At 37.4% G+C, this 12874-nt stretch overlaps 1 protein-coding gene across 3 annotated transcripts in view; it reads left to right on the top strand.

The window, feature by feature from the left end:
• Positions 1–12090, top strand: part of LOC140164597 (cytochrome P450 1A1-like) — a 34434-nt gene extending 22344 nt beyond the window's left edge. Inside the window, exons 2-10 of one of the 3 annotated variants that reach the window (XM_072187914.1) lie at positions 530–705; positions 2611–2784; positions 4613–4706; positions 5320–5478; positions 7897–8105; positions 8377–8502; positions 9721–9960; positions 10747–10845; positions 11573–12090. In XM_072187914.1, the coding sequence (XP_072044015.1) occupies positions 546–705; positions 2611–2784; positions 4613–4706; positions 5320–5478; positions 7897–8105; positions 8377–8502; positions 9721–9960; positions 10747–10845; positions 11573–11835 (1524 nt within the window). In that variant the 5' untranslated portion in view covers positions 530–545 and the 3' untranslated portion in view covers positions 11836–12090. The remainder of the gene's footprint in view (positions 1–529; positions 706–2610; positions 2785–4612; positions 4707–5319; positions 5479–7896; positions 8106–8376; positions 8503–9720; positions 9961–10746; positions 10846–11572) is intronic. The other 2 variants (XM_072187911.1, XM_072187912.1) reach the window with 2 other exon arrangements.
• Positions 12091–12874: the final 784 nt, after the last annotated feature.

A 12874-nucleotide genomic window follows, 5' to 3' on the forward strand; every position in this document is an offset into this window, starting at 1 on the left:
GTATTTTTTGGATCGAATTAATTATCCTGTGACGTGTTTCACTAAGAGGGTTCTTTACGTGCAGTATTTGGCATTACATACGAACTGTACCTTATGACTGATCGTAACCACGTACTGTACGTAAAACTATTTTTTACTACATGGCTACGATGAGTCGTAAATCGGTGTGTACGTTAACTGTGCTTGTAAATATGTTGATCATCAGTCTTTATATATTTTAGCTGTTGATCTACAAAATGAACACCTCTCCCACAAATCCTTGCTTCAGACCATTTGGCCAACGTGAAATCACGTCTAGAATACCAACGTATAGGTAGATCAGTCAACACTAAATACATTTGAACTTGACTGGGATTTAACGTACAGAATGATGCTTAATATACCATATCTTGATAGTCAAAATGTCTACATAGAACAACTTATATAATGGAATCCGTCCCCTTTAGGGATATTTACTGGATCATAATAGCAGAAGTGACACTGACTTACTAAATTTTCAATACATGTTCGCTTACATTCTGTACCATAGGCTTATCTCCATTACCATGTTGCTTAATTTTGTGGAGACCATCTTTACATCCTGCAGTGGATCCATAACTGTGGTATTGCTTACCATTCTCGCATCCCTTATTTATTGGAGTATTCGGAGGCCAAACGGGATGCCACCCGGACCTACGGGACTGCCTGTTGTTGGGAATATGTTTGGTAAGTTTATCGTTGACGCTGGCATATTACTAGAATGATGTGAAAGATTACTTTGTGTATGATAAAAACTTGGGACACATAAACTAGGTGAAAGAAGATATTGGGTGTGAATGTCCCAACTGGTGGACAAAAGGTTAATTAATGGGCTATTCCATAATTAATTCTCATTTGGTTATTATTGTTCTTCTTTTTTTATCCACCACTGTTGCCTTCCATAGCGTCGTGGGGAAATGTAACCTTCTTTTCTGGGCGAGTCGTATAGTTTCACTCATCATGCTCATGGTAATCCCATGTCTTTCGAGCACTTCCTTTACTCCATCTGGTCACACCTTCCTTGTCTTCTTGCCCTAGTTCCTGTTGTTTAAGTTATATAAGTTCTTGCTGCAGATTGGATAGGGGCCATTCGCATAAGGTGACCAAACCATCTAACTTGTTGTTTTGCAACATATTCTGTGATTGATGTAGAACCCACCATCTTTCTGATATTCTCATTCCTGATTGTATCCCTCCTTGACTTATTAGCCGCTCTTCTTAGGTATCTCATTTAACAGGTAATGAGCTTTTGGGTTGTTCTTTTGTTGAGAGTCCATGTTTGGCATTGGTAGCAGAGTGTTGGGAAAATATGGCATTAATCCATCGGCATTGCAGGATGTGTAAGGAGTGGGTCTAGTTGCGAAATCATAGTATTGGTCTATTGACATCCTGCCTTTATTTCTCTATTGATACTTCCATCCTCATCAGAAAGATACATACTGCAGTTACTGTCCGTTTTCCTATACACAATACACAGTGCTCTTTCCCATTGACGCGTGACCTCTACAAATAGCCCTACGTTAAAAGTATGGGGATATGACTAGTTAACGTCGCTGTGTGAAAAATAACCGGCCAATATTAAAAGTTCTAGAAAATATAGTTTTGTAACATGTCCTAAATTTTTAGCTAATTTAGGTGTTTGGAGAGGTCGCACTTTTGTGTTTTAGGAAGGATATGTAAACGACAGATAACACCAAAAATATGAAGAAATTATTTCCAAACCGTGTTAAGTCAGCAATCATTATGTTGCTCATTTTCAAGAATGCTGGTTTACAAAAAGCACGCCATTGTCTTATTTCGTGAACAAAGGTACACATACCATTGTTTCCTTTCGTTTCCTTTATAATCGGTTACCCAACTGAAGCTATAATACCAGCTTTATTGCGATATCGCACATGAAAACAGACACTTGTGCACAACCAGAGAAGATCCGATTTAATCAGTTGAGCTGTTTCAATGAGTGTTATCTTGGTTTAATAGCTTTTAATGGGGTTTAAGTCCTGCAAAGGTCGAGATGAATTCTACTGTAGACATGACTGCATCATGACTTGGTTATCAATGTTATCAATTCTACATGGACCAAATAGAGGCGACACCTCCCACTCACGAACACCCCACACACCCTCCTCATACAACCACACCCACCCCACACACCCCACACCCCCCTCATACATCAACCACCCCGCACACCCACATACCATCCTCATACACCCACATCGACCCCCATACCTCCTCATACACCAACATCCACAAACCCTCCACATACGCCCACATCCACCCTACACACCCCGACCCTAATTATACACTCACCCTACACACACGCTCCAAAAATAGATGTCAATTCTATAGATATAGCTGCAGCTAATTTGCCACCAACCGCCTGTAATTTTAAATATAATATAATTTTAAAAGTAAAAGTAGTAGCACGCATGATGTTCGAGGTAACAATAAATATTTCTGCAAAGCCCGTTGAAAGGTGTTTACTTTTAGCAGAATGTTACGAATTACTGCCCAATCCTCGATGTCCTAGGTTATACTGTAAAATATACATTTACGTGTAAGTTTTAATAAAACCAACGGTTTTTCTTTCAGATTTCGTAGATACACCTCATGTGAAATTTAAGGAAATGACAAAGAAGTATGGCAATGTAATTGCCGTGAAAATGGGACAGCGATGGATGATAGTTCTCAATCAAATAGATGTAGTCAGAGATGCACTGCTCAGAAAACCAGATGAGTTTGCAGGAAGACCTGACTTTTATTCATGTATGTATGCTTGTAAGGGTGGGTAAAATAGAGGCTAATGTAGTCTGAAATTCAAACTGTTTTTAGTGCATATTCAAATATTTCTAATTTAACAATATATGGAATTTGGTTTACAAAAAGTCACCAAAAGGGTGTTTTTTTAAGTTGTAGCCCTACGAGTCAAAATGTTATTTGTATAATACGCCTAAGCTTACACGTCTAAGATGCAAGTTTAGACGTCTAGGAATTTCGCGGTAGACTTAAACCAACGAATCACAGGGCTAGAAATTCCAAACAGCCAATCATCTTAAGCGTATTTAATTATTGATCAATGAATCTAAGACGCGTAAGATTTTACGCGCCTAAGATTTCTTGCACGTCTAAGTGTAGTGATAATAAGTGTAGTGATGGACGGTATCACCAATGTGATAGCTCGCAAAAACAGCTTGAACTACTTGAAACTACTGGCAGCTCGTACTATAGATACCATGATCATAAAGTACGGTGGGATATCATATTATTATCCGACATAATTATGGCAAATCATAATGGGGTTGGATTCAGTCCCTTCATTTAGAGACGCTAAAAGTATATGAATTGATAAAACCAAAAGGTATATCATAGATAAAATAAAAAAATTCAAATTTGTTAGAATTGGTAGGTTACATTATACTGGTATAATATATTGGTAGAATTTCAGTTAGAATATCTCAAGCTATGTTCACGTCAGAGACATCATTACGCCTGATATCAGCGAGAAATTAATCTGATTGTGTGACCGCCAATTTTCAAGTGGCACTCGCCTAAAAAGCGTCCATCGGTACGCTTTGATCGAATTTGAGATACCGTCCATCACTACTCATGGTAAACATGGTAAATGATCAATCTTAGACGTGTAAGAAATCTTAGACGTGTACAATCTTACGCGTCTAAGATTTCATTGGTCAATACGCTTAAGATGATTTTCTGTTTCGGATTTCTGGCCCTGTGATTTAAGTCTACCGCGAAAGACGTCTAAGATTGCATCTTACACCTCTAAGGTTACATCTTAGACGTCTAAGATTGCATCTTACACCTCTAAGGTTACATCTTAGACGTCTAAGATTGCATCTTACACCTCTAAGGTTACATCTTAGACGTCTAAGATTGCATCTTACACCTCTAAGGTTACATCTTAGACGCATCTTAGACGTGTAAGGTTTGCCGTATTATCTTAGGCGTCTATCCGAGCTTATCCGCCATCCATAATTTCTTTTAGTAAACGGGTGTGCAAGTATGATCGTGCGATTAGGTGGTTGCATAAACTAGCGGTGTTTGTGCTCTAATATTGAGAAAAATAAAGTCCCCACGCTTCGGGAAAGGTATGGGTTCAATACATAATATTCTTAACCATATTATTTTCCCCCGTGTGCATGATTTTCACTGAGGGGGGACTTTTTGTTTTGTTTTTACCTATTACTTGTCATAACTGAATAACTGCAGTACATATTGAAATATAAATGTGACCAATTCTTTTTTTCGGTAAATCCCATAAGCCTTTGCGAGTATACCTGAGAATTCGTCGTTTGACGTCACGCCGACTTGCAATGCGCAGTAACGATGTTCGATAAACGATGTGCGCATCGGCGCAGATAAGCGTGACGTCAAATGACGAGTTCTCAGGTGTACTCGCAAAGGCTTATGGGATTTATCGAAAAGGTGAATGGCTTCCTTGTACTCATTTTCTCTAAGATATATTATTCTACAGAAATAAATTATTGGATCCAAATATATCACCTGAAGGCTTCGACTCGCCTTAATCTTAAATATCAAACCAATATTGACATCTGTTTTAATTCAATTTATTCAGTTGCCATAATCAGCGAAAATCGCAACAACATTGCATCAGCTAACTACAGTGCCAGATGGAAACTTCACAGAAAATTGAGCCATTCCGCAATAAGGTAAGATGATTAGAAGTTCTAAATGACTAAAATACTTTCTAGTTTTGATGCCCTTCATGTAAAAATTCATTATAGATTTTCCTGAATTGAATATCCAACATACCGTAAACATTAATGCCGCGCATAGGCTCCTTTGCTTTAGGGTCAATTTTACGTACAAATAGAGTTTTCTCCTCTGAAAATCCCAAAAATGATTAAGGGTCCATGCCCATATTTGTGGTGTAAAATTCAAGTGATGTCAAGGGAGCCCATATGCGCCATTAGGCGAGTATTTACGGTATTTTTACACGATTGAAATGTTCTTTATGGACTCTGATAGTAACGTTTGCACAGCATTTTTCTAGGACACGAGAGCAAATCAGAAATATCGAATTGCATTCTGAATACGATGTCCTTCTGATATCAAACAATTCTTTTTTAATTCGCGATATAATACACATTTTATGGCAAATTATAAAAAATTTCGATACTTATAAATCTAGTGTTATGTACTTAAGGTGTGTGTAGCTGAGAGGAAAAGCCGACATTCATTTCAATATTTTGACCTTTCATATTGAAAATGAAAAAATATATTTCATGGAAACGTTACAATATTGCTTTGACATACTTCCAGAAATTTTGCGACTGGAAAAAAGTTGGAAAGTATCGTTCACGAAGTCACAGAACGCATAGGAAAACGAATAGATGAGCAGCATGGGAAGCCCATTGACCCTAAACAAGTGGTATGCCTTGGTATCTACAACATCCTCGGGACGCTTTGTTTTGCACACAAGTAAGTGAAAAGATAAAATGGCAAGCCACAATAGCATATGTCCAAATTTAAAGGTTCATTTCTCGAAGATCTGTATATCGTCCGCATACATATGGTATGAAAGCGAGTGGCTTTTGAAGATCCAGCCTATTGGAAATGTATACACCGTGAAACCTCGGGTCCAAAATTGAGCCCTGAAGAAGTCCATAGTCCATGGTCTTTTCCATTGAGTAGACACCATAAATCACAACAGTTGCTGTTCTACCTGTGAAGTAGGACCTCAACCAGTCAAGAGCAATCCCTGTCACCCCGATCTCATGCGACATTCTACTCAGCAGAAAATCGTGGTTCACCGTCAGTGCCGCCGATAAGGGGTGTTAAGGGGGTGCGTTGAGGCCCGTTAAAATAAAGAAATGGGCACATAAAGCAAAGAAAAGAGACCTCACCAGGGGGCCGTTATAAAGGGGCCCTGACGTTCATTTTACCCCCGGGCCCGCAATGGCTCTCGGCGGCACTGTTAACCGTATCGAAAGCCGCACTGAGATCAAGTAAGACGAGGAAAACCCCTTTCTGGTTGTATACATGTCCCATGATTTCATCCTTCAATTTCAACAGTGCAGTTTCGATGCTATGGACACGCATATCGGCGGATTACAGTTATTCATCAAGATGATGTTTCAACATGTGGTTGTTGATGTTGTTTGAGAGGAAAGGTATGTTTGCAACCGGTCGGTAACTTTTCAGTTCACTCTGGTTCAAAAACAGCTTTTTGATATGGAGGTTTATGACAGCATGTTTCAGTGAGCTGGGAAAAACACCTGTTTTAATGATACAAGTTATTACAGGTACAAATACAGACATGTTGTCTTTCAGTAACCAGGTAGGAATAGGATCTAATAAGCAACTTTTGTATAAGATCTCTACCATCATAACATGATCATAAACAGAAAGTTCACATACATTAGAAACATATATGTCAGTGTTTACACTTACTGTGCCAGTGCAACTTCTTGTTCTAGATATGCATATATTTTAGCCACTTTGTTTTGGAAATATGTGGCAAACTCATTACTCATATCTTCAGCTGACTTATATACAGGTATAAATATCTTACATTTACTATTTTAACAAACTAATTACGATCTTATACATGGTCTTTGTGTCATTAGCACCCTGAAACTTCGTAGCATAATTACTTTTTTAGCCTTTTCAATTAGACTGTTAACAGTTTTGTTATGTTCAATTTTGTTTTTCTCCACTTCTTCTCATGTTTACGAGCATGATGTATTTCTGAGTTGAACCAAGGCTGTCTGATGCGTGCATTCCGGGTACTCGTAACCAATGGAGCATGCTGGTCTAAAACTTCAATGAGAGTCTTTTCATAAGCTTCTGAAAGTTCATCTACATCTGCAGCAGAATTGGCTAATGATCTAAACTGGTGACCAATGTCATCTTCAAAGGACCCTTGTCAATATTGCTAAACGTGCGTGCAGTAAATGTCTCAACGTTTTGAGTTGGTTTCTTTAAGGGCAGGTCCAATTTCATCCGGGCGAGCAATGATTAAATCAAGGGTGTGCCCGCTGATGTGCGTAAGGCCATTCACTAGTTGACAAAACCCAGCACCCTCAATGATAGCAAGGAACTTAACAACATCTAATTTAGCAGTTAACTCAACATGAACGTTAAAGTCACCAATGTACTTTTAAGATTTTCAAAGATACAAAAAAATATATAACATTTTCCATTTTGAGTGATCCTGCGTGCCACCTTAACATGCTTAAAATGTTTTATATACTTTATATAACCCGACATTTCAACGCTTTCTGTAAAACGTTTTGTGTTAATAAAGATTAGTAGCTAAAATGCATAATTCACATCCGTTGAAACTGGGGCCCGGTTAGGTGTTTTTTTTTAATTAACCATTGGAGTCTCATCTTTCTGTCTAACCCGGCTGGCATTTCTGAAAAGTGATGTGAACTAAGATATTTAGGTTGTAAAATGCAGTTTTTGTGATCTTTATTGTTATTGCCAATTATTAAAACAGGTATAACATTGAAAGTAAATAAAATATGAACTTAATATTTGCTGTGGACAATACATGTCACATGTAGGCCTATATTCAATATTCGTTGACAAAAATATTTCTTCTTTATTATCTTAATGTACTATTTTGATGAAAGCATTATTTTGATGATTTCGTTCAAAAAACTAAATTCTACATGCTACAAAATGGAATTTAAAACAATTAAAATATTTGAAATAAAAAGTATTGATATGAATGTGTACATCAAAACAGTCAATGATAACAACTTCATTAAACCAAAGTTTTGGACCTATGACCTCTTGAAAATCGAAGGTCAACATAAAATGGTCGTTTTTGGCATTTTGCTACCCGTGTTCTGCTCTCAACCCAAACACTGTGGCAATTTGTATTTCCAGGTACGAATTGGATGATCCAAGAATTACGTGGTTCGTTCGCCTGAAACGGGAATCATTTGAAGCTATTGGAGTGGGTGCGCTGGCTGATTTTATCCCTGTCTTGCGATTTCTTCCGACCCCTGGTGTCCGAAGACTGAAGCAGCTTCGTGGAGAAATTTTTAGCTTTTTGTATGATGAGTTGAAACTTCATCGCGAATCGTTTGATCCAGGTAGGTTTTTGATCATATACCGGCATTTGTTGATCCTCTGTCTGCCCAGAACACTCTGCCAAAGGCATGATTTGGTACCCTGTTCTCGACTACCATGACTACGTCTCGTCTAATATTTTAAAACTCATAGCTCGACCAATAAATATGGGCTCGATCGATCGAATTTTATATCAAAATATTGTATTGCATCCGGGAACTTTTCAAGAAATATGCAATACGCAGTTTTATTGTATTGCTCAAAAGCCTGATATGAATATTGTTGTTTCTGCAGACAATATTCGCGACATATTTGATTCGTTACTTCTGGCACAGAAGGAAGCTATAGACGAAGGAAGCAACCTGGTGGAATCTCTTACTGATACACATCTGGTAGGAACCATCAGTGATCTTTTTGGAGGTAAATATAAGTCCAAAACATGGGTACGAGCTGGTAAGATCCCGTAAGTAGGATTATAACACAGAGACCATTCATTAAACTTGTGCGGGACACCATCGCTGTGGATTTATTTCCATTAAATCATAGTAAGATTATTATAGAATAGAAAAGATGAAGATTATACAGGGGGTCCCAAATAACAGAACCCTCATTTCGCGCTTTTTTTCTTCTATTTCTGAAAAGTTGATCAAATATAATTATTTTGGTATGTAAAGAAACCTTTATTCGTTAGCTTTAATAAACCGAAAGAAATATTTCAATTGGCTCACAAGATTATGCTCTTTTTAAGAAATGTACCCGTTTTTCACTCTGTCCAAAATATTGAAAAGGAGTACACGTGCTGTCCAAGGAGGAGGTTTGGCTACTTCAAAGATTGAAAAGGAGTTCACGTACAATGCAATGAATGCATGAATATCAAGCATTCCTCATCCGTGGACAGAGTGAAAAACGGGTACATTTCTTAAAGAGGACATATCTTCAAAAATTGTGAGCCGATTGAGATAATTGTTTCGGTTTATTAAAGCTAATTTAAGGTTTCTTTACATACCAAAATGCATTTGATCAACATTTCAAAAATAGGAGAAAAAAGGGTTCTGTTTTTATTGGGACACCCTGTATATTATTTAGGGCCTTTTGTATTAAAATCTTTTTAGTTAGTATACATGTAATATAGTGTGTGTAGTTGCTTTTCACAACTGTTGTGTGAATTATTCATAACCGATCGATAGCTTGACTCATTTTGTAGATCGCAAACCAGCGGAATTCGCTATAGACTTACGGTGCTAATAGAAAAACTGTGAATTTTGTGGCAGCCCTCTAATCAGCCCCCTGATTTCAGTTATGTACAACTTTGACTGTGTGAATTACATCTCAAAATCTCAAATATTTATCACAAATCTAGCTCCTATGAATTTGTATATGCGGGGTGTGTTAATTACGTTTCATAAACTGATTTTTACTTTCCGAAGAACTTTCTGTAGTTCCGTGTGTAGCAGAACGACATTGATCCCGCATTGATACGTCCGAATATTCCCATTCACAAAAACTCCGTGACCCCAAATGTGGTCCCGACCAAGGTGGACGTTGGAGTAAATCGAGCGAAAATATAACTGCTTAACATTAAATTTCCATTATTTGTACACTAATGTATGTCATACTTGTGTTTATTTGCAATCAAAGCTGGAACAGATACAACTATCATTACACTCCACTGGACACTGGCTATTATGGCAGAATATCCTGACATACAAAAGAAGGTGGCCATGGAAATCGAAGAGGTCATAGGTCATGAGAGACCGTCCTCTTTGGAAGATAGAGGGCGCCTACCATATACAGATGCAACAATGATGGAAGTTTTACGCTTCAGTTCTATCGCTCCAATGGGTGTGCCGCACGCAACAACATGTGATGTTATGTTGGGTAAATATCAGATCATGTTTGTGAGTGGGGGTAGGGGTGTGGGTCAGACATATCAAGTCGACATTCCCACAGTGAAAGTATTTATTTCTATTTTTTCTATTTCACCTAAACATTAAAATATAGTATATTTATAAATTGTAAAACTAAAACAACATCAACTGCATAACTAAGACACGAATCTTGTACAGTGCCTGATACCCGGTTCCGGCACTTCGTACGTGTATCCGCGGGTACTCATGCTCGTCGGAAATTTCGCGAAATTAGGGGGTACTTGCAGATAAAGAAACGCGATTCGCGAAATACAATAAAAAGGGAAGGGGTAATTTTTCATACACTTGTTCGCAAAATTAAAATGGGTGCTCTTTATTCACCAATCACATGTAAATCATCGTAGTTTCATCGTTTCATTTACGAATCCCAGTTTCATTATTGGCGCACATTACATTAGATCACATAAATTATACGATGCATACAACCGCGAGTGCCATGCATTAATTTGTGCGTTTCCATCAAAAAAGGGTATATTAAAAATATTGTTCGAGTTTTAGCGAAAAAAGGGCCATTGTAGAGGGCAAAATCGCTAAAAATAGGGGTGTTTATATCCTGAAAAGTTCGCGAAATGATATTCAGAAGGGAGTGTTTTCAAAGTTCGCCGACGAGCATGAGTACCCGCGGAAGAGTGTCGGAACCTGGACCTAATATTAGCACTTTAGCAGGGAGACTAGATTGGTCCAGAATTATAAAGAAGCCTCAGCTGCCTGTTCACTTTTATGAATATATTTTCAGGTGACTTTCAAATTCCAAAGGACACCGTTGTTTCCATTAACCATTATGCGCTACATTTTGATGAAGATATTTGGGATGAACCGAAACTATTTAAACCAGGTACGTCACAGATACATTCATAAATATATTGTATATGCTGTTTTGAAGATCATTCGACCATGCAACAAATATATAATTTAGTAGGCATAGAAGTGAAATTGAAAATAAAATGGCAAAATTTGGAAAACACACTGGTCAAAATCATGTGGTGAACGCCACGAATTCGTTAAATTCAGTTGGTTTCCGTTGTCAACCGTGTACTAGTAATTGAATGGGATTATTTTGAAACTTTAAAACGCTTAAAATATCACACACAAGTAGGTATATGTTAATAAATAAAATTATACAAGCTGAAACCGTTGGGGTTCGATATTGAACCCCACAAAACTAACCGAGTGTATGGAAAATTGAATATCCGCACGCTTTATTGATCAACATCAAGTCCGAATTCTAATGTGTATTATTGTCCATAACACAACAATGCTCTGTTTTCGTAATCGGACCTATCAGGTAGAATAAGTGCTCTTTCTTGGTATGTAATTATAAAATTACATTAAATCACAATGCAGAAGTCGATTTCACACCTGTTTTAGTTTGTTTATTTGAAGTTTTCTAAAGATCTCTCCCGTGATCTTTCATGTACTGTTTCATCTTTCATGCACATGATGAACATCAAATGACGTGTGTATGCTGTGTTCATACTTTGCGTGGTATACCTAATAGTAAAGTAGTATACAGCATGATTATAATGAGTTTGGCTGATTTTTAATAACCTCATCTTTAACAGAGCACTTCTTGGACGATTCTGGTTCAGTACGTCAGCATCCAAATAGTTTCTTACCATTCTCAGTCGGAAGAAGGTCATGTCTTGGAGAATCTTTGGCAAAAGCGGAATTGTTCCTGATTTTTACCTGGTTCCTGCAAAACTACGAGATCTCAAAAGCACCTGGAGAGAATGGGGACTCCTTGTTGGGACGAATTAAGTCAGGGTCAAGTTTTCTACGGGAGTTGGACTCCTATGAGATCATCATGAAGAGACGTACATATTAAATGCCCTGAGCCTACGGGTGCCTCCCTAACCTTTTTCTTGTGTATGAAACTTTCATCAAATGTAATGACTTCGGTGATGCAATTTTACTTGCTGTATTGGCACAAGGCGCATATTCCTGATTATTTGCGTATTTTCGGACTTTCATTAAGGGATCTAAAATGAGCGTTTATTGTGTTTCGACAGTATTTTTGTGGGACATGGGAGCACCTCAGACCTATCGAATTGCATTCTGAATACGAAGCATGTCTTTCTGATATCAAATAATTTTCATTTTTGAAAATCACAATATAATACAAATTTTATGACAAATTATAAAAATTTGATATTTTTCAAATTTTGATATATAACAGTCCTCGAAGTAAATTATATAAATCTAATGACATATTCTTAAAGTGTATGTAGCAGGGAGGAAAAAGCCGACGGTCAATTGAAAATTTTGACCTTTCATATTGAAGATATGGATTTTTTCCCAAAAGACCTAATTTTTTTGGTGTTTTGGGAAAAAATCCATATCTTCAATACGAAAGGTAAAAATTTTCAATTGATCGTCGGCTTTTCATCCCACCTACATACACTTTAAGTATAAATCATCAGATTTATAAAGTTTACTTCAAGTACTGTTAAATATCAAAAATATCAATTTTAATGATTTGCCATAAAATGTGTATTAAATTGCGAATTTCAAAAAATCTAAATTATTTGATATCAGAAGGACATTCTTCGTATTCAGAATGCAATTCGATATGTCTGATGTGCTCTAATGTCCCACAATAAATACTGTCCAAACGTTCATACCCCAGCCCTTAATGAAACCCAAATTATTCCTTTTGTTAATTAAATTGACGCTAATTGCATATTAAATTGTCCCATCACTTCTCTTCCAAGTTATTGTGGATGCGTCTGCATTTGTGGTATGCATTATGCAGCGGAAAGTAGACGCATTTCTGCAATGAGGACGGAGAGATGCAGCGATATATGTGAGACGCACTTTTGCGTCACCAGCGTGGGCCAGCCAATCGCTGCGCAACTTCACTTATG

Source organism: Amphiura filiformis, chromosome 11 (assembly GCF_039555335.1).
Source record: "Amphiura filiformis chromosome 11, Afil_fr2py, whole genome shotgun sequence".
In the NCBI taxonomy this organism is placed as follows: domain Eukaryota; kingdom Metazoa; phylum Echinodermata; class Ophiuroidea; order Amphilepidida; family Amphiuridae; genus Amphiura; species Amphiura filiformis.